Below are 22404 nucleotides of genomic sequence, written 5' to 3' on the forward strand. Positions count from 1 at the left end.
GTGCCTTTGGTTTCTGTTTCCTAAATGTAGAACTTGGCATTTATCCCTATTAAATTTCATTCTGTTGTTTTCAGCCCAGCACTCCAGCCTATCAAGATCACTTTGAAGTTTGTTTCTGTCTTCCAGGGACTTTTAATAGCGGATTCATAATGCATTGATCCAGGCTCGCTACAAATATTATGAATGGACGTGTTTTGACGAATTACGAAATTTGGCGGCATTGCTTGCTGTAATCCAAAATATCTGGAGGGCACCAGGTTGCCTACCCCTGAGCTATGGAGGCTGCAGTCACATTCCGCTGTTACCAAAAGTGGCTGCCGTCCCAATTCTCACTGGGAGCAGAAGATGGTGCTCTTTCCTCAGTAGAGTTCTTTCTCTCTCTCCTCTCTCTTCCTTCCTGAGCTAGGGGTTTCCCAGAGAACTGAGCCAAGGATGTTGTCAACCTCAAACGTGGGATTTATTTTTTTTCCACAATCCCTGGTGCAAAAGATCCTTTGCAGAAGCAGAGAGATCAGGGTGTCAGCAGTGAGAATGAGGCAGTGGATAAAATGTTTGCTGGAACATCGAGTATATGAATATGCAGTCAGTGTTGCTCAGGGACAAAAGAAAGAGACACACCTGAGATATGCAATAAAAGCACAGGGAGCTAAAAACTTTTCTTTTCCCTATAGCTTTTAAATATTGAGTTTGTTCTGACTCTATACTGTTAGCTTCACCCTACCCGGTGCCTGTTTGCATTCTCTTCCCCTCCTTATTGTTTACTACAACTTTATTAGAATGTAAGCCTATGCGGCAGGGTCTTGCTATTTACTGTGTAATCTGTACAGCACCATGTACATTGATGGTGCTATATAAATTAATAATAATAATAATAATGTTGGCCGTAAGAAAAATGCCCAAATCCATATTAGCGTAATGAGCATATTAGGTCTACTCAAAGGTGTGTGTTTTTGGGCGGGGAGCTTCGGCTATTGGGTGGTTTAAAAAATGCAATCAATAAAAAATAAAAATAAAATGTGCAAGCTTTCAAACTCGCCAGAGCGCTTCATCAGGCCAAATCTTTGCACTAACCGTGGATTACTGGGATGAATAACAAAGAGACCTACGGCACTTCCAAGATGAACGACGTTTATGATGGCTTCAGTTTTTGTGGTCTAGAGTCCGCTAGGTTTGAAGGAAGAGTTGGTTCCCCAGTTTGGGTGTTGATGAACACAGCTTATATTTCCTGTATTTTCCTCCTGTCTTCCTTTACCCCTGTGTGAGTGTGTGTGATATGTGCCAAGTGAGGGTCACGCTTCACGCATCTAAATTTTGTTCGTGTTTCAATTATTTACCATTTGATCTGGGCTGTTATATTGCTGTGTCGTACTTTAATGTGAACCTCTTAGGGATGTTTGATATATTAAGTGGCATCGAAGGATTTTAAAAGGTAATGGACTTCAGTCTGCAACAGCGTATAGGTTGCAAAAAAATGTCTCAGTCTTTAAGCTGGCGCAAGATGCTGCTGTGTTTGACATAGAAACCTAACGCTGGTGCCGTTCCTCTGACAGTTGTGGGTTTGCACATATAGTATTGGGGAAGAGGGCGTGTGGTACAGTGCTAGCTGTTTTTGAAGGCTGAATGTTACAGGTTCAATCCCTGGGATTTCCACATAAATGTTCAGCTGGTGCTGTCTAGAAGAGACAGAACAGAGCAAACTGGAATGTAAAAGAATGTGGAAAGAGCAGTGCTGAATTAGACCAAGTTGGCAGTCATTGCTACACCTTGTGGCAGTGAGTTCCAAAGCTTAAACAGTTTGGGTTATATGATGATTGCACATTAAGGGGAAATTGCATTGCTTACCCGGGGCGTTTGTGTTTCCTGCTTTGGGGCATGATTGTTATGGGCTGCATTACATGGGTGGAGAGGGGCAACCACGTGGTTTGAATTGAATACTTCCCCTCCGTTCCCTTCCATTGAGGCAAGTGGTTCTTTTCATGGTGGAATTTCCAGTGCGTACCGTGGGAGACGTCCTGGTCGCTGACGATGTCGTGTGAAAGACCTGCAGACTTTTGCGCGTGGCCCATCATTACAATAAATCGCTCGTTTAGAGGAGCCCATAGAGGCTAGGCCACCCATGACGGGGATCTTATCTCCCCAAAAACTTTTCTTTTTAGAAATTAAATGCCGTCCTTGGCTTAACCCAAATGAGACCCGGGGAGTTTCAATATTGTCTAGATCTACTGATGCAGCAGAATGTGATGGCAGAGTCCTGTGGTGATAGAGAGGACTGTACCACTTCAGGAGGCAAGTGGGGAATGCCTCTTTTTTTTTTTTTTAACACTGTCCAGTTTCATAATAATAGAAACGGCAGCAAATAAAGCAAGCAACACAGGTGGAGTTCTCTCTCATGTCTTAAATCAAGGGGGCCTGCGTATCAAATCCAGCCCCCCCCCCTCACGGGGGTCTCGATCGAGACCGAAAAACAGCAAGTTGGTTGAACATACCTGGAAATAAAGGCAAGCATAGAGAATGGACCGTACGAAGAAAATAGTTTTATTACAAAAAGCTTTAACACATCAGGTGTTAAACACCAGAACTGCCAAAAAGCACCGGGGAATCCATCAGCAACCGGGCAACGCTTCCTTTTGGGCACAGATCTGTTTGCACCCGGGACGTGCCCATGCCGCAGATGTAAAGCGCGTTGCAGTGCGATCCCGGGCACGCTTAGCGTGGAATTCCAGGGGGCTTGCGTTTGGTTCGGCATGCCTAGGAGTGCCCTGTTGATCTCGACTTCCGGGATTTTAAGAGTGGTGGCGGTGAGCAAGCAAGGATTATTTTAGAGCGTCCGTCTCCGCGTCCAGATGTTTTGGGCTGCAGTTGTCACGCCCAGCCCCACAGCGCTAATGAGTTGGGATTCTGGGAGTTGTGGTCCCAAACATCTGGAGGCAGGTGGACGGAGAAGGGTGTTAGTGGGTGAGTAGCAGCCCCAGGGCACACCTATACCGGGACAACTGGAGTTGAATGACTCCACAATGCACTGCTGGCTTTCATGATTCCGCGCATACGTAAATGTGAAGCGTAAGAAGCAACATAGCAGGAAGGTGGTCCAGCGCATGCCCCCCCCCCCCCCAGTGAGCATTATCCTTCTTCCTCCTGTGACATTAGCTTAGTAGGAGACCGGAGCAGGCTGCTAGATCCAGATGTCTGAGGTGCAGTCTCCCCCCGGGTAGCGCATCTCGTGCGCGCGAGCGGGACCGCAGGGCTCCTTCCCAAAGTCCACCAGGAAGTCCGGGTTCACCGACAGGCCTCCGTTCTCCGTGTCCACGTCAATCTGCAACATGACCGAACCTTCCCTGCAAAGGAAAAAGAGTCCGGGGATGGAAACGGAGGCTGCGTGGGGACAGGCCCAGAAAATGAGAGCAGCCAAAATGGCAGCTTCTCCTTGGGAGGGGAGAAGAATTTGTCCCTTGTCTGATTCGGTTCTCTAGCCTCGCCGTGCTTCTAAAACAAATCCATGGTAGCTTTGTGTGTTCGTAAAGAATAGACATCACGTTTAGATGAAACCTCCGTGTCCAGGAGCAGCCTATCTTGGAATGTTAGAAGCTGAGATCAAACTGGGGCATTCTGGGAGGTGCAGTCCAACACATCTGGAGCGCCCCAGGTTGAGGAAGGCTGTGTAACTAGAAGAACCTCTGGCACAGGCTTCATTGAAATGAATGGGAGCTGTACAATAGCCCTGCATGGTAGGACAGTATTGTTGCCCGTATTGCCAATGGGGCAAGGTTCGGTCCTACAGTTATGCAAGGTGAGATAGCTTAAATCAGTAACCAGATTTTGCTAGAGTTATCTATTCCTCCATCCATCTATTTACAGGATTTATACACTGCTCTGTATCCAACAAGATTCCTGAGTAGTGAACAATGAAATAAAAACAAATCAAAATAGAGAATTCAAATCTTTCAAATGGTGCCAATAAAAACGTGGCCGGTCAATCGCGGAAGGCGTGATTAAATAAAAATGTTTTCAGACCATGCCGAAAAAAATAATAATGTCGGGACTTGCCTAACATCAAGAGGCAGGGAGTTTCACAGAGACGGCTCTGCTCTGAGTCAACTCCGAATGGACCACAGGTCTGTGTAGAACCGCCAGGAGCACCTCATCTGATTACTTTCGTAGAAGTAGTTGTTATTTTTACCATCCTGGTGGTGTTTTTACTGCAGTAAAAAACTGATGTCTGTTTTTAAATGAAGGGGGGAAATCCCTGAAGGGGAAAAATCCTTTCTGCTGGTTAGCTGTTGGGTGTTGCGGCCGGCCACTTGCAGAACGTTTTCTTACCTGACCATCTGAGGATAAAACTGCTTGTCCCACGGCGTGTAAAGAGAGGTCGTGGTGTAAAGTCTCTTGCCATCTAAACTGAGCTGAATCATTTGAGGTCCCCCGTAGACTCTCTTTCCCTAAGGACAGAGGAAATGGGGTTGTGGGGTGGTTAAGAAACAGGGGAAGTAATGAAGTAAGAAAAAGCCTCCTGCAGGTGAATGCTAGGAACCTTGACAGAGAGCTGTATAAAACATTGTATATAACGACCTGCATTAGAAGCGTGTCAATAAAATTGCCACGAGTTGCACGGAGGCCAATAGGCAAAACGTGTGGTGTCAGCGGTGGGATTTGAACCTACGCCATATGGTGATCCTGTGTGAACCTTGTGAACAAGCTGGAGCGTGTTCAGAGGAGGGCAACCAGGATGATCAGGGGTCTGGAAACAAAGCCCTATGAAGAGAGACTGAAAGAACCGGGCATGTTTAGCCTGGAGAAGAGAAGATTGAGGGGAGACCTGAAAGCACTCTTCAAATACTTAAAAGGTTGTCCCACAGAGGAGGGCCAGGATCTCTTCTCGATCCTCCCAGAGTGCAGGACACGGAATAACGGGCTCAAGTTACAGGAAGCCAGATTCCAGCTGGACATCAGGAAAAACTTCCTGACTGTTAGAGCAGTACGACAATGGAATCAGTTCCCTAGGGAGGTTGTGGGCTCTCCCACACTAGAGGCCTTCAAGAGGCAGCTGGACAAGCATCTGTCGGGGATGCTTTAGGGTGGATTCCTGCATTGAGCAGGGGGTTGGACTCGATGGCCTTGTAGGCCCCTTCCAGCTCTGCTATTCTATGATTCTATGATTCTATAACCCAGTCGTCAACAACACAGCACCACTCCTATCTGCCACGTAAGCGATCACAGTGCAAATTGAGGGACGTGGCTTCTAGTGGACCCCTCTGGCCACACATCAGCATCCTGACCTTTTCAGAGGGGATTCCCCCCTCTCCTCCATTGCACATTACTCACCTGGATCACAAAGGGATCGGGCTGACAGTTTAGCTCTGGATCCTTAAGCACAGTAACCGCCCCGCCTTTGGGGATGCTGCCCCCCACAAACACCTGGAAGAGAGAGATGGTAAGAAACAGCTGGAGAAAAGGGGACAGACCAGAAAATATCCGATGGTGGGTCTTCCAACCATTGCTTTGTTCAGCAGCTTGTTAGTTTTGGGGTCCAGAGTGACTGTTTTGAAGGAACCTAATGATTACGAGGACAGCCTTTCCCGACCTTGGGTCCCCTGTGTTGCTGGATTACAACCCCCATCTTCCCCAGCCAGGACACCAATGATGGGAGTTGTGCTCCAGCAATGTCTGCCGGGACCCAAAGTTGGGGAACGCTGAGTTAGGAGATGAGGGTGTGCCTGCTAGGCTCTGTCTCAGACAAATACCAGCTGGATCCACACTACTGCTTTAAAGCGCTTTATAACAGTTATAAAGCACTTTAACTGCTTTAAAGCGCTATAAAACTGTTATAAAGCGCTTTAAAGCAGTAGTGTAGATCCGGCCAAGGTAAAATGATAACCGCCCCATAGCGCAACTAATCCACTGGGATAAGCAAACGGGTGAAAATAAAAGACATCCGCAAAACCCGATAATAGAAATTGATCTCTGCAGACTAAAAATGTACAGTCATCATTAGGGATGTTAGACAATTTCGCCGCAACGGAATCAAATGAGTTTGGATTTTGCGGCGGAGTTAAACGGATTTGGCGGACTTGCGAACGTTTTTTTTTTTCACTTTTCAGGATTTTACATCACTCAAACTGAGAATGACTCCGCCTCCCCACCCGCAATCCCAAGAGGGTTGGCTACGCACGATGGGAATTGTAGTCCAACCAATCTGCAGGGCGCCGGCTTTGAGGGCAAAGCTGCTCTGCTCCACGGACTTACCTGGCCCACCAGTATGGGGCAGTGAGGGTCAGTGATGTCGTACTGACGGAGGTCGCCGTGAAGCCAGTTGCTCAGGTAGAGGAAGCGGTCGTCCAGCGAAATGAGGATGTCCGTGATGAAACCTGGAGGAGACGGAAGCAGGAGATGAGGCCAAGGAAAGCATTCTGTTTCATTTACGGCCAGCCAGTTGCTTTTCTACAAGTATTCGAAGTGGATGGAGACCTCGTGGAATAAGATTTTCTCCTAATGTTAATTTGTCTGTCTGTCTCTCTGTCTGTCTGTCTCTCTCCCTCTGGGGTCCTCTAAATGAGTGATTTATTGCACGCTCACAGATGTTTACACGACGTTGTCAACGTCTAGGGACATCTCCCGCACTATTCCCTGGAAATCCTGCTATGAAAAGGACCATTTTTAATGTGGTAATATCTGGGAAAAGTGGGATCTTCTGCCACTAGATGACACTGTTTCAATTGAAGTGAACATAGGGGGAAGTATTCAGTTCAAACCATGAGTTCGGCCTTCTCTGCCCGTGTAATGCAGCCCGTAACATTCATGCCAAAGAAACAAGAAGCAAAAAAAACTGGATAAGGAACACAATTTACCCTTAATGTAGAGGTGCTCCCTCTCTCTTCCAACAGTGGGTGCAAAAGCAAATAAGTTGTATTCCAGGAATGGCAGTTGCTAAATCTCATTGCAAAGGACGCAGAAAATTGTGTGTGTGTGTGTGTGTGTGTGTGTGTGTAAAAGTACACTTATGAACCTCCTCTTCTTTTTTACTCACCTGGCATTTCGGAAAAGTACCATCCCATGACTTCCTTGTTTTGAACTTGGATCACTTTCTCCGCCGCCCAACACCCATCCTGCAGAAGAAAGACATTTAGAAGTGGGACCTTGAACAAAAGGTGGCTTCCAGACACGATTTCATCCCGCCTTCCGCCAGCTTTTCCACCTCCCACCCAAAGCCTGTCTACATTTCATGCCCAGTGAACATGCTCAGTTCAGATTGGGCTGTTTTATTGGGTTCCCTTCCCCCCCTTAGGGTTCTCCATCCCTCTAGGTTTTAACATACTTTGCAAACCTTGGGATTTCCCCAAAGCCTGCCCTCCTGTGCATGGGTGTTGCGATTTTGGCTTCCTAAGGATTGTGCCGTTCAACACTGAACGTTAGAAATAGATGGAAAAGTAGAGGGGAAAATGGGAAGAATTTCTTGATATCAAGTCAGGCTGTTGGGAGCAGGGTTCTAGGTTTTTAAGTGCAGGTCTTTCCTGACCCTCCTTCCTGATCCTTTACTTGGGGATCCCAGGAATGAACACGCTAAGTTGCAACTCCTCTCTTTTCCTTTGAAGCGGACCTATACGGTGAGTTCCAACTTCATTTCTCTCTCTCTCTCTACTCAAGGCAGAAAAGTTAACGCTCCATCTTGCAGCTCTGGTTTATAAATCTCAGTGTGACACATTTTGCTTATTCTGCTCCAGAGGGAAGCTGAGTTCATCTTAAATATCTTGCAGAGAAGCTAAGAGATTACAAGGAGCTCGGCTTTGAATGAGCTGCTCAGGTCTTGCAATGCTTTAAAATACAATAAAAAGAGCCTACGTGTTTTAGAGTAAAGTTCTCGCTTAAAGCTCTTCTTGCCAGTCACCGAGCCTTAGAAGAAGCATTTCGACGTTTTGCGATGATGGGGGAAACTACACAAAAGCTGTGAAACTACCTTTATGACTGGCAGTTAGGGGGAAAGGCGGAGACGGGGAAGGGGTTGTGGCCACCTGAGGAACCAGGGCTTTGGCCCACGGGCCTGGGGTTCAACACCCCTGCTGTGCAAGCGGCTGGACCTTTCTCCCTTTTCAGGGAGGATCATTTTATTTATGCATGCCGGCCCTTTGGAATGCTAAACACCAGCAGTGAAAGACTTTGCTACGCTCGTCATGCCATTATTACCGGGGGTCCCAAAGCCCCCCCGTTCATTTTTACCCGTGTTTTGAAGAAGTGATGGATGGAGCTCTGCAGCGTGCAGCCCACCATGCCATGGGCAGCATCGGGGTTGTGTAGGAACCGGATCTCCAGCGGGGCGGAGTCCTGCCCGACATCAATCGACTGGACGAGGCAATGGGTCGTCCAGTCCCAGACGTTCAGGCGCCGGCCGTAGCGCTCTGCAGATCAACATGGGAGGAGGATATCAATCACAATGCAACGCCAGTCATGATCTTGTTCTATGCGAGGAAACAGGTTATTCAGAGCAACCACGTCGGTTGCACAGAGGCCAGTGCTAAATCTAATGGGCCCAAGTTACAGGAGGGGAGATTTTGGTACAACATTAGGAGACACATCTTGGAGCTAAGAGCAGTTCAGCAATGGGTCCAATTGTTTAGAGGGGTGGTGTCATTAACCCCAGCCATAGGGTCTTCCAGTGTGCACCCGAGGATCTGTTAAGGTGAAGGCACAGGCTACTTCCTTGGGGGTAGGTCCCCGAGGAACATCCATTTCCCAGCCTCACAGATGTCTCAGGCTCAGTCAGCTCCTGCAGGAGGGACAGAGCTGACCAGGTCTTGTCAGCCTACATAAGGCTTCCCTTGGTTTTAGCTCCCTGCTGAGACAACATCTTCCTATAGTTGTCCTACTAGGAGAGAATTCCAGTTGGCAGGAGCTATCCAAAGCCCTACTTTCTTCTTGCCCTGATCTGCCTTCCTACCAGCTACTCCTGCAAGTCTCAAGGGACCACAGAATCGGACCAGGCAGTCATGGGCTCTCCCTCGCTGGAGGTCTTCTAGCAGGGCTTGGGCAGCCTGAAATAAGTGCCCACAAGGCCCCCTCCATCTCTAGGATATCAAGGCCTCTTATCTGCAACTTGTCCTGGGCTAGATAGACCAATGGTCTCACCTTTCCCCAGATCTTCTGGGTTGAATCCATTAATTAAATACTTCGGCACTCCCCATTCGGTGCTGATCATGACGTTGTGCCTTGGTTGGTACCAGAAGTCGTACCCTTGTGGGGGCTCGTCGCCCGGGCGTTCCCAGGTCCCCTTCACTTCCCAGGTTTCCGCATCCAGAAGGATGAATCCACCTGGTGTCATAAAAATAAGAGCAGTAGCCGTGATCAGCACAAGATGTAAATTAACAGACATGAACTATACCGGCTCGACTTCTTTCAGGGTAGTGTCCATGTGTGTGGAAAGCGGGGAGTGTAGAAATGAATTCAGATAGGTCCAGGGAGGTATATGGGTGTGTGAGAGAGAGAAGGCGGGCTTCCAGCTTCCAAATTTGATGGGAACACTTTTGAGAAGGAAGATGGCCTCCCGTCAGTGTCTTATACATCCCGGGAGCACAACTTGGCCTCCAGAACGTTTGATGCAAAAAATAGTCCACCACATTTGAACGCCGCTAAATCCAGGCGCTCAGATACATGCATGTCTGGGCTCTGGCTCTGCCACAAGACCACCTCCACCCCATAATCACCCCAAGAGTAAATACGGCAGCAAATCCAGACAGATCAACGCTTAGAAGGTAAGGATGCTTGCTTAGAACATGTGGCCTCTCTTTGCCAAGCTGTTGAACCGCTTTCTGCAGCCGTGCCGTGTACGGTTCTGCGTAGCCCGACCCCAGCTGAGGTTCCCCCACCTTTTCCGTTGCCGAGAGGGTCCCCCAGAGTGCTGATCATAACCTCGCCGCTACCCAGGCAGTGAGACGTGTGTGGGAAAGCCAAGTTGGTTTTCCGGAAGACTTCTCTGGGCTCAATGACCTGAGAGGAGTTGAGAGAGAGAGAGTTTGTAAGGTAGTTAAATTCCTTCCTTCGTTGGGTTTCCACAAGATGGTGCCCCGTGCCCAGGTACGCTGGGGTGGGGGTGGGTGGGTGAAAGCAGCTCACCTGCCTACGGCACAAAATAGCCTAGCACCGGCCCTGCCCATCCATATCAAATGTCCTCCACGTGTATATTTTTACAATGTGCTTTTTTATACACTTCCTTTCCGGAGAGAAACTGACTTCTCTCTCCAACAGGCATTTGATCTCTGCCTGGCCTTGTGTTTAATTTCAGCTGCACATCCTTCATTCTCTGCTTCCCAGGTAATTAAATTCTGAAACTCAATCTACTCCGCGTGTACATCTATCCATCTCTATGGTCTCCTACTTGTTGCCAAAACATCTGTTCTATTAATATCTCTTTAAAGCTTACTTTAAGGGGCGGCAGGATTAAACGCCGTATTTCTAACACGTGCTTCAGTTTCCCTTCTGTATCTGCCAATATCACTACTACGTCATCAGCGAAACATGGTCAATTTCTGCTCTGCGAATTGTTATTTTTTAAATTTCCCTAACCCCTGAATCTATTCCTCATTTCATTTTATTCGCCGCGCCCTCTAAAAATATCTTAACCAAACAAAAACTTGCGACGAATGGCACTTGCTGACCTTGGGGCTTGGTTCAATGTTATTTACCCTATTTATAGCTTCCTGTTTGTTATGTTTTGGGTATGAATTATGCATTTTTCAACCGTCCTCCACAACCTCTTCTTGTCTTCGGCAATACAGCAAACATTTTATTCCACCCAATAATGTAACTGAATGCCTTTTTCTAGGGCTGTAAATAAGATCTATTAGAACCTTGCCTAATTTCTACTCTTCCGCCAACATTCAGATGACAAAGATGCCCTTCTTGTTTTCCCTTTGATCTCCTAAATCCAAAACGGGTCATGCCTTTGTTGCTCATTGAATTCCATTCCCGTCCCGCTTCGGGTGATTCGGGTTCGCATTTTCCAAGTTGGGCGTGATAACGGCAGCGTTTGGGGGTGCTCGTGATTCTCCGCGTACGTCTCTTTGGGTAGGGACTGCTGGTGTTCTTACAGGGGGCTAGTGCCAGTTACCGTGGGGCGACCCCTAGCCAGAAAGACCTATTTGTGGGTTTGCCAAGGGGCATCAGGGTCAGCCCTTTGGGAAGAAAAACGTCCAACTGGCCAGTCTCCATGGGTTGGGGCAGTGCTGCATACTCCTTCCAGGCATGCAATTCTGCTTTAAAACAAGGTATGTTTTACCTTGTTTCCTTCCAAAATCGCTGCTGCTGCCGATTCAGAATTGGGGGTTGGGGGCCCATCTGTTGCCCACCCCTAGACTCGATGGACCTACGTCGATCCAAACCAACAGAGCTCTTCTTCTCCGGTTCCTCGTGTGCTGTGTTGCATTCCTGCATGGCCTAGATCGGCAAACTGAGGTCCTCTGGATGTTGTTGGACTCCAAAAAGCATCATTCCTGACCCATTGGGGCTGATAGGAGTTGGTGCCCAATCATATTGGGAGGGTACAGCTTCCCCACCGCGGAATAATGGGCTCAAGTGACAGGAAGCCAGATTCCGGCTGGACAGCAGGAAAAACTTCCTGACTGTTAGAGCAGTACGACAATGGAACCAGTGACCTAGGGAGGTGGTGGGCTCTCCCACACTAGAGGCCTTCAAGGGGCAGTTGGACAACCATCTGTCAGGGATGCTTTAGGGTGGATTCCGGCATTGAACAGGGGGTTGGACTCAATGGCCTTGTAGGCCCCTTCCAACTCTACTATTCTATGTACGGTATCATTGATTTTACATTGTGTTCCCCTTAGGTTTAGCTTTAGTTACGTCAAGTTCCTACATCTCCCGTCACCTCCATCTCCAGAACTTTTCTGAGCATTTCATTACCCACTTCCTGAATACCACACCCCTCCTCCTCAAGACCTTCGGCCCTGTTTGATCCACCTCCAACCACCCTGTTCCTAAGCCCTGATTTGCACCCCTCTTAGACAACATACTTTAAACAGCCTGGGAGCCCGTAGATCCGTCCCCGTATCCACCACGTAAATCCGGGAGGAGCCCAGGCAAGGCAAGATCAGGCGGTTGCGTCTCTTGCTGGTGTCCCCGAAACAGCTGCTGCAGGCGTTCCAGCCGGTGTGGTGGAGTTCGTCATCGATGTAGGGCATCGGCAGGCGGTGGATCACCTATGGGGAAGGCAGGAGGGCGGTACAGTTTAGAGAAGGGGTGAGCGACGGGCCGCCCGCGGGCCGCATGTGGGCCCCCGACCTTTTTTCCCAGCCCACCTGCGTCGCCACTAAAAGTCTTCATTGCAGGAGCAAAAAATGGGACTTTTCCCTTTGAAATAAGGTGCGCAGGGAACACGCTGCTTGCTTTCAGGCACATTCTCTCTCCCCCCAGGGAGCCTAGAATCCTAGAATAGTAGAGTTGGAAGGGGCCTACAAGGCCATCAAGTCCAACCCCCTGTTCAATGCAGGGAATCCACCCTAAAGCATCCCTGACAGATGGTTGTCCAGCTGCCTCTTGAAGGCCTCTAGTGTGGGAGAGCCCACAACCTCCCTAGGTCACTGGTTCCCTTGTCGTACTGCTCTAACAGTCAGGGTGTTTTTCCTGATGTCCAGCTGGAAGCTGGCTTCCTGTCACTTGAGCCCGTTATTCCGTGTCCTGCAATACTCCTGAAAGTTCCTCGAAGGGATGCTATGTTTTAACAGCACCGCAAGGCGTTTTAAGGATAGCCACGTGGATAACCACAGCCAACATCGAACGGAACTCCTTGCGTGTAGAAACCTCGCGTATCAGAGAAGGAGTCCAGCCTGCCCATCTCCCAGATTCTGTGCGATCTCCAGTATTCGAGGCAGTAAGTCTGTGTGCACCAGTTGCTGGGGAACATGGGGGGGAGGGTGCTGTTGCACCATGTCCTGCTTTTTCGTTCCCTGGTTATTGGCCACTGTGTGAACCGAGTGCTGGAGTAGATGGACCCCTGGCCTGATCCAGCATTAGGACTCTTCTGATGTTCTGATGTTCTGATGTGGTGTGTGCAGAGGGAGGAAGTCTCTCTCTCCCCCCTCACCCACCCATGAGGCAGCATTCGAATACAGAACCCACATTCTAAAACAGAGCAGTCCAGCAGAGGCATTGCCACGTGATTCTGTTTCATCTGCACTGGCCTTTCATCTCTCTCTCTCTCTCTCTCTCTCTCTCTCTCTCTCTCTCTCTCTCTCTCTCTCTCTCGTCTCTTGCCAGTGGCAGCTAATTAGAAAAGCAAACAGCTGACTTGTATTTTTGGAATCTTAACGGGCACACCAGGGCCTGGGCCCCGGCAATTCTAGAGGTGGCCCCAGGGTTGGACCCCTTCCATTCCTCCACCTGCCCCATTATGGGGTGCTTTGGATGGCGGGTTCGAGGGGGAGACACCAGGCGCTTGCAGAGGGCGGCAGACGGCCTTGATTAGGATCGTCTGAGACGCCAAGAACAAAGCCTGACTTCTGGGAATGGAACAGGGCCCTACGCCAGGGACATCACTGCTTCACACAGTATCTTGGGAAAGGCCCGGAGCTCCCGTGGAAATCTCAAAGGCCTGCTGGGGTTTCTAGTGAAGCGTCTTGACATGTTTGTTATCAGAGTTCATTATTCCTGATATGAAGACCTCTGAGAACTTGGGGGCGGGGGGGAAGGGAAGATAAGTTCTTCATGTCTTCCAGATTCCTCCTCCATCAACCATTCGGAGCACCTTAAAACCACAGCTTTGCTGTATCAGTCTAAAGCAGCCTTCCTCAACCTGGGGCGCTCCAGATGTGTTGGACTGCATCTCCCAGAATGCCCCAGCCAGCCGAGCTGGCTGGGGCATTCTGGGAGTTGTAGTCCAACACATCTGGAGCGCCCCAGGTTGAGGAAGGCTGGTCTAAAGGTTCATCGAGATCAGTGCCCTGTTTCTCTCGCCGGCCAGCTAGATGCCCTGGGAAGCCCATTGCCGGAACATGGGAGCAATAGCCCTCCTTCATTGAACCGTGTCCTGGTTTGGGGGTCCCTGGTCGGCAGCTGGGGCCGGATCTACACTGCTGCTTTAAAGCGCTTTATAACAGTTTTGACAACTGCATCTGGAGTGTGTCCTGGGACCTAACAGTTGTCAAAACTGTTATAAAGCACTTTAGAGCAGTAGTGTAGACCCTGCCCTGGTTGGCCATTGTGTGAACAGAGTGCTGGACTAAATGGACCCCCGGCCTGATCCAGCATTAGGACTCTTCTGTTGTTCTGATGTTCTTAACAGCAGCTGCTTAGGGATAGACTGTTTCTGAAGCTGGGGTCTCCACTTAGCCCCCCATGGCTCATAGCCACCGATCAACCTCTGGTCTCTTCCCCATGAGTTTTTCTAATCCCCTTTTATTTTATTATTATTATTTATTTTATTTATTACATTTCTATGCCGCCCAATAGCCGGAGCTCTCTGGGCGGTTCACAAAAATTAAAACCATTCAAAGTATAAAACAACAGTATAAAACCATAATATAAAATACAATCTAAAAGCTCAACCAGATCAAAACAGCAGCAATGCAAAATTACAAATTTAAAACACCACGTTAAAATTTATTTATAGACGGTTAAAATGTTGGGAGAATAAAAAGGTCTTCACCTGGCGTCTAAAAGCCTATAATGCTTTTGAACCATCCGAGCTAGTGGTCAACGCCACATCTTGTGGCGGTGAGTTCCAGAGGTGGATTAAGCACTGTGTAAAGAAGTACTGCGTCTTTGTGGAAAGGCTAAAGTTTGTGGGACAGGGGATGCATAGTTTTGGAGTGGAAAGCCAGCTTTGGAAAGGAGTTATAATCAGAGTGGATTTGATTTAAATCAATTTCATTTAAATCACAATTTAAATCACTACTCAGAAAGACTCAATTTAATCATGTGACTCCCCTCCCCCCCCCAAAGTGCACTCTATTCATTGAATTTTTTGAAACTTAGCACTTAAGAGGTAAGGGGTTGATTCTGCGTACATAGATTTGCAAAGGCACAACGGGACACAAATTCACAGTTTGGAGAACTGTAAAACCAAGCATCTGTGATAATATCTTCTAGATAGAAAAATTGCCCAATAATCTTACAGAAACCTCTGGAAGAGCATGACGTGGTGAATGGATTAATGGAAATCATTTACCAAAAAATTTAAACATGGCATGAATATACAGCCTCATACTACATAATTAAAAACGAATCCTTATTTCATGATAAATAACCTTTGGACTATAATGTATCTTAAATAGCAAACTATCTTTAGATTGATTTTTCCTCAAAAAGCATTTTATTAAAAGAAATCCGATTTAAATTTAAAAAATCCAATTTAAATTTTAAAAATCCGATTTATTTATTTTAAATCATTGATTTTTATCCAACCTGATTATAATAGAGACGTATGAAGCGTGTAAAAATACAGGGGACCCTGCTACCTTCCTCTTTCTGTCCCTTTCTCTCATCTGATGCTAGAATTTGGGGTGTCCTGTTGAGATGGATTTGATGGGGGGGGGTTGAAAAAAGGGGGAAAGGATCCTCCTTTACAAAATACAGTTTGTTTTAAAATGGCAAATTTACGACCAGAGAATGTGGTCATGGCTCTGGGCTAGCTTGGATAGTTTTCTAAATGGATTAGATGAATTTGAGGTGAGGATTAATGGGATATAGACAGCTATCGGCCAGGCTAAATGGAACTGCCATGTATAGGGGAAGTATACCTCTGATGCTCTCCTGACCTATGCGTGGCCTCCCCAGTGGTGGGCCCCTGTGGGAAGGAGAATGCTACACTAGAGACCCTATTGACCTGATCCAGCAGGGCTTTTCTTGACTTCTCGTTGGGCATCACCGTAAGAATGGAACCTCCACATTTAAGGGCAGTAGACCTCTAAATATCAAATGCTAGGGGACAACCCGCAGGGAAGGTGATTGCCCTCATGGGCTGACCGTGGGCGTCCCCCCGTGTCATCTGGCTGTCCACGGTTGGAAACAAGACAGTGGGTTTGCTCTGGTTCGTACTCTTGTTTCATTCTGATGCCAGCTCCCCTGGCCTTGAAATATGGCTAGCAAGGAAGTCAAGGAGAGCCAATGCAAGACAGCTTCTCAACCCGTACGGTCTGGTGTGATACCTGGCAATACGTGGGCGATTCGGGATCCACGTCCACCGTGGCCAGGTAGTCCGGTTGTTGGGTCCCTGTGCCGGTTAGGATGCAGGGCACGTAGATCAGCGTCTCTCTAGGACCTTCAAAAACAACGTCCCTAGTTAGGATCCCGTGGGGGGTGGCAGAAGGTCAAAACCCTGAGCCTAGCATTGCCAGACCTTTTTTGAGGCTTGCTTGTCTATATAGTCAGGACCCTATTTAGCCTTTCCTATCACCTTAGCTCAGCAGTACTTAAAGCCGGGTGTGAGGAATCTGGCTCTCTCGGGGACCCAACCCGCCTCTCCTCTCTGCCCCAGATGGCCACCTCCCCCCCCCCACTTAAATTAAGACAGGCAGCCTTGCAAGAGAGGCAGGTATCCTGAGCACGACTCCTTTAAGGCCACTTAGTGACTCTGTGGCGAGATTCGAACGGGGGACTTGCCGCCTTGCACGTGCTCTTCGCCGCTGCACCTTCGAGCTATAATACACGGAAGCTAAAATACTTTCAGCCCTGCCTTAAAAATATCTCAGGGGAAGATAAAACACCTTTAAAAAGAGCGAGCGAGCTATTCTTTAAATTTCCATGGCTGTTTTGATGTACATATGCAATCATTTGCTCAGGATCTCTGTGGGACCACTAAAGACTCTGACTTCAAGGTTCTCAGTGACTCCGTTGGGTGTTCCCCCCCCCCAGGCATTCGGGCTAGTGAAATAATGTGGGGTGACCTTTATTTCTTCCTTTTCCAAAGCCTGCTCAAGCGAAACTTTTAATAAGCCTGCAGGACAGACTTCATTTCTTAGTTTCAGGAGCAAATTCCCATGGTTAGAAGAATTTGTGAACATTAACAATTATTTGTCAAGTTGGGCAATCTTCCTTCGGTCTCCTCCTCAGCGTGAGGCGTAATAAAACCCTTAGGAGGCTCAATAGGCGTATGTTGCTTGGAAGCTTTTCAGTGTTGTTACTAATTGTTATTTCACCTTCAAAGAAAGCCCTCAGGGCTATTACCCCCCCCCCCCTCCACTTCACGCTTTAGCTACAAAACAACCTTGCAAAGTAGGTCTGGCTGAGAAATCATGCTTGGCCTAAATTCAGTGAGAGCTTCATGGCAAAGTCTCCTCACTTTAGGTCTCCGGGTGTTTCGGGGGCCACAAGCTCCATCATCCCCACATGATTGGGTGTGAAGGCTGGGCTTGATGGGAGCAGTAGTCCAAGAGGACACCACCTTAACAAAGTCTGTTCTAACTACCACGCCACACTTCGGAGGCATTGAGGTGACAGGTTGCATGCATAGGGTGACCCTATGAAAAGGAGGACAGGGCTCTTGTATCTTTAACAGTTGCATAGAAAAGGGAATTTCAGCAGGGGTCATTTGTATGCATGTCACACCTGGTGAAATTTCCTCTGCATCACAACAGTTAAAGCGGCAGGAGCTATACTGCAGCTATACTGTGACCAGATTTAAGAGAGGGCAGGGCACCTGCAGCTTTAACTGTTGTGATGAAGAAGGAATTTCACCAGGTGCTGCATGCACAGAAAAGACACCTGCTGAAATTTCCTTTTCTATGCAACTGTGAAAGATACAGGAGCCCGGTCCTCCTTTCCATCGGGTCACCCTATGCATGCACAAACACTTGAAAACCTCTTCCTGGCTGGGAATGATGGGTGTTGTAGTCCAACACATCTAGAGGTCACCAGGCTGGAGAAGGCTGCAGTCAAGAAGTTCGTCTGTCCCACAGTGGCCCAGCTAATTGCCTCCAGTTGGAAACCATAGAATCATGGAATCATAGAATAGCAGAGTTGGAAGGGGCCTACAAGGCCATCTAGTCCAACCCCCTGCTCAATGCAGGACCCACAAGCAGGACGTGAGTGCCAGCTCCCTGCTTGTTTGTACCCAGCAATTTTGGTCTTCAGAGGTATACTGCCCCTGAACAGGGAAGCTCCATCTAACCCTTAATGATTAGTCACCCCTGATAGACTTCTTCTCTTCTACGGATTTATTCCATTCCTTATTCCCCCTAGAAGGCAATCCTGACAGGAGCTCAGACCATCGTGACTTGAAAGGAGGTCTCTGCTTTGAAGTGGGAAACGGTTAAACGTGGCTTACCGTTCATAGCATCCAGTGGCGACGCGTAACCGGGACCATCACACCCACAGTGCCCTGTAATTTTGGGGAGGGAAAGCAGAGAGGAAGTTCAGTTTTATTCACAGCAGGACATAAGACCTAGCGCTCTGTCTCCGTGAGTGGCCTGGCATTGGTAATGAACAAGCAGGAGTAGGACAGGATGGACATCAGGCATCCCAGGTCCATCTTAACCATTGCTAGGACTTCCCAACCGATAGGTTTTTCTCCCCCGTCCCAGGGATGGGTGATAAAGGCAGGGAAGAATTCAATAAGGGACGGAACTCCCTCCGAACTAAAGCGGAACTCCGGATTTAGTCTTATCCAGTCTCAAGACCTGTCAGCGTCTCTAAGCAGGGATCCGCTCTTGATTTACTCTCCCTCCGTTCCCATGACGCTTTTGATGCCCACTGCCTGTTGTAACGGCCCCGAAATACATGCAGCCGAAATAAATGTCAATTCCCCGTCTGTTGATTTATTTAATTTGCCACATTTACACACACACCCAAACTGGCAAATTGTCAAAAATCAAAACAATAAAATAACAGAAGGTGAAAGACATCTATTAACATGTCAAAAGAGCACAATTAAACATATTAAGAACACTATAGAGACCACTGTCTACTTCTACCTCCATCTTCCCGTAATGTCAAACTTTAGATTGTAAGCTCAGCAGGGCAGAGACCTTTCCCGTTGTACCGTGTAAAGCACCATGCACGTCAAGGGCAGGAGACCTTTTTGACTCTGAGGGCCATGCATGCAGAAGGTTGGGGGCTGAAACCCTGTACAGACTTTCTCTCCTCCCCCCCCCCAATTTCAGCATTGGGGAGTTCTAAACCTCCCCTTCCTATGTGCCAAAATGACCCCCGCACTAGCCCCTGTCAATTGCGTCTTCTTACCCATCAAGTAGCGATTGTACTGGAGGCGTCGCCGCGGCATGTGGATCGTTTCCCCTCTTTTAATTGCCCTCCCTGCACATTTATATCCCGCTGAATGTAATAAAATCCCTAAGCGGTTTGCGTTATCATTCTTAAAATCGCGTTTAAAATGCAGTATTGAAAATGCAATAATCACAGCCCAGGGAACAAGTGTGTTTTCAAGGAGGCATCTGGAAGATGCCAGGTTTTCTGCCTCCCAAACTGTGCAGGGGAGGGTTTTTCAGGGGACGGGGGCTGCTACAGAGAAGCCCCTGCCCCGCGACATTCTGTTAATACTGGAATGACCTGCAGGGCCTCTTCTGAGGATCTTAGAGGTCGGATGGGTATATATAACGGAAGACAGTCTGCTAGTTGTCCTGGTCCCAGGTTGTTTAAGGCTTTGTCTTGCAATAACATAACCTGGTAGGTTATTCAGGCATCAGGCGGCAGCTGCAACCTGGGCGTCCACAGTGAGCCACGTGGGATATCCACGTGGGATATCCACGTGGGATGCCCATCGATGCACCACATCAGTACAATTTGTTTTCTCCCTGCTGATAAAGCAGGTGCTGATGCTAGGTCCCTGCGAGCAATAGTTCTGCTTTACCGCCGCCCCTGTGATTCCCCCCCCCCCAACACCTCTTCTATCTTTTCTCTTCCCGGGGGAGAAAAATCCATGAAGGAAGAAAAGACGGAATTGGTACACAATGCCATTGGATCAGTGGCGTTAGGATACTCTTCCTGGATCTGATGGTGTCCAGATGTTTTCGACTTCAGTCCCCAACGTCCCTGACCATTGGCCATACCGGCTGGGGCTGATAGAAGTTGAAATCCAAACCATCTGGAGGGCACCAGGTCGGGGAAAGCTGAAACAAATGCTCTTTTCCTGCACCCAACATCTCTTCCGGTGGGACCTGCTGGGAGCTGCCCACAGTCCTGACTCCAGCTTAGAGAGGCCTGTTTGGGCTGGAGCTGGCTTTGACTTCCTTGGCTGGTCTTGACTTGGCTTGACTCAGCCAGCCAGGGAGAATCGCTGTTTGACTCTCCGCCAGCAGAAACGGATACAAAGCCAGAGATGCTACCTTGCGTTCCATGGTGAACAGAAAAGCAGGCTGTGAATGGAATGTATGAATGGGAAGACTAACAGATGAATGAATGAATGAATGAATGAATGAATGGGAAGACTATGAATGAATGAATGAATGAATGAATGGGAAGACTAACAAATGTCCCGGCTGGCACTAGCAATGTGTGTCTCTCCTTACCTCCCTTTGAGGTGTCCCATCCTGTTTCCTGCCCACCTTTCACCTCGCATTTCGACATCTCTTCTTTCCCTCAGCTTGGCTTGTACGTCACAGAGAGGTTGCCCAAGATCTGATGGGATCCTATATATATATGAGATCTGATTCCCCCCCAAGGGTGAAGGAGGGAGGCGTGTTCTGTAAAATCTCCTTAGGAAAGGGCTGACTCCGGAAAGTGCAGAGGGACAAACCCTTTCCCCCGCCCGTCATCCATCACCCACACCTTTTTTAAAATATCAAATTTGAGAGAAAGGAGATTCAGTTTCTGGTCGATCTGGTTCTTCCCAGGCAGTTTTAATTACAGCAGCCGTGTGACTGCTCCCGTTGCCAGTCCCAATTTCGTTGCCTTTGGGAATGGTGTTGGGATTGTCCCCTGACCGGAGATCTGTTAGGAGGCAGGTTTCGCTCTGCAGCAGGGATGTGGAACCCCCAGCCCATGCAGTTCCGCTTGGAGCCTGCAGAGGCTCCAAGTCCCGGCCCCTAAAGGAATCCCCACTGAACTGCAGTCTCAGAGATAACTGCGGAGATGTGGGCAGCAGAGAATGTGGGCACTGGAGGAGCTGGGCAGCACTGGGAGGAGTAACCGCTTTCCCCTGCACCATCAGGGTTACTTCACGTGGCGCCCTAAGCTATGAAATTTGCCATAGCCAGTGCCATTATCCTGTCCATTCTAGCTTGGCACTCTTTCTCTCCGGTGCATTTACATCAATGCGCACGCATGGACACAAAGTTCACCATTCTTTTCTTTCTTTACTTCACTTATCAGTTGCCCAGTAACCAGAGGTCTCCGGGCAACGTGCAAACGAAAACCGCTGTTCCAATCAAACGCCAGTCGATAACCACACCAAAAAACAGAACGGCCCCATCAAAGTCGAGGCAGGTGCTTTACCAGCAAGAATAATGTTGGCAGAGCGAAGTAGAAAAAAACCCCACTGTGCTAAAACCACCAAGATATGCAGAGATTGCAATATATTAAAAAATAAAAAAAAGTTTTTAAAAGACCCGAGAAAATAAAATGCGGGTGTTTCCAGGAGCTTTATCACACCAGCGTTATACTGTGCAATCACTGAGAATTGCATACAATGGACTCTGAAGTTTTCCACCTTATAATCTACTTTGAGTGTGAAGTCCTCCCATGCATCCTGCCTTAATTGTGCAATAAAGCCAAAAGATTCACCGTATTCAGCCCCTACTTTTTGAGTGTATCTTCCGAGCTGCCGCTGGGGCACAGGAGCAGGATTTTAAAGAAATGCTTACAACTGCGTAAGCTTTAAAGATAAAGACACCAAAATTGGCACAGTAATAGATATTAGGGAGAGCTTTAAGCATACCAAATTTGAATTGAATTGGGTCATCTGTTGATTTTTTAAATGTTTTTTTACATTTCCCCCCTTAAACTCACTTCCTGGTATGCAAAGGATCGCTGTCGCCCGGTAGCAAAAACAACAACCGTGAAAGTTGCAGATGACACCAAATTGGGTGGGATAGCTAATACCCTGGAAGACAGAAACAAACTTCAAAGTGATCTTGATAGGCTGGAGTGCTGGGCTGAAAACAACAGAATGAAATTTAATAGGGATAAATGCCAAGTTCTACATTTAGGGAATAGAAACCAAAGGCACAGTTACAAGATGGGGGACACTTGGCTCAGCAATACTACAAATGAGAAAGATCTTGGAATTGTTGTAGATCACAAGCTGAATATGAGCCAACAGTGCGATATGGCTGCAAGAAAGGCAAATGCTATTTTGGGCTGCATTAATAGAAGTATAGCTTCCAAATCATGTGAGGTACTGGTTCCTCTCTATTCGGCCCTGGTTAGGCCTCATCTAGAGTATTGCGTCCAGTTCTGGGCTCCACAATTCAAGAAGGACGCAGACAAGCTGGAGCGTGTTCAGAAGAGGGCAACGAGGAT

The 22404-nt window shown here is 48.1% G+C and overlaps 2 protein-coding genes across 3 annotated transcripts in view; both read right to left on the minus strand.

The window, feature by feature from the left end:
- The window catches only part of PSMB4 (proteasome 20S subunit beta 4), a 242579-nt gene that overhangs the window by 94888 nt on the left and 125287 nt on the right, over window positions 1-22404 (minus strand). The window lies entirely within an intron of this gene.
- LOC134412043 (methanethiol oxidase-like) lies at window positions 3109-20508 on the minus strand. The gene is made up of 12 exons (XM_063145810.1): window positions 20454-20508; window positions 18257-18310; window positions 16140-16252; window positions 12009-12194; window positions 9852-9972; window positions 9115-9297; window positions 8209-8387; window positions 7069-7100; window positions 6241-6370; window positions 5320-5412; window positions 4318-4436; window positions 3109-3335 (listed from the first exon to the last, which is right to left on the minus strand). The coding sequence occupies exons 2-12, from the start codon at window positions 18261-18263 to the stop codon at window positions 3173-3175; spliced, it is 1326 nt and encodes a 441-aa protein (XP_063001880.1). The 5' UTR covers window positions 18264-18310; window positions 20454-20508; the 3' UTR covers window positions 3109-3172.

Source organism: Elgaria multicarinata, chromosome 21 (genome assembly GCF_023053635.1).
Source record: "Elgaria multicarinata webbii isolate HBS135686 ecotype San Diego chromosome 21, rElgMul1.1.pri, whole genome shotgun sequence".
Lineage (NCBI taxonomy): Eukaryota > Metazoa > Chordata > Lepidosauria > Squamata > Anguidae > Elgaria > Elgaria multicarinata.

What these genes read in the sequence shown, in the direction of transcription:
- LOC134412043 (XM_063145810.1), bottom strand. An exon ending in GGGCTCCCAGGCTGTTTAAA is followed by an intron (nt 9,973 to 12,008) that starts GTATGTTGTCTA and finishes AACTCCTCTCAG; the next exon opens with GTCATTGAGCCCAGAGAAGT. An exon ending in TTTTATCCTCAGATGGTCAG is followed by an intron (nt 3,336 to 4,317) that starts GTAAGAAAACGT and finishes TTTCCTTTGCAG; the next exon opens with GGAAGGTTCGGTCATGTTGC.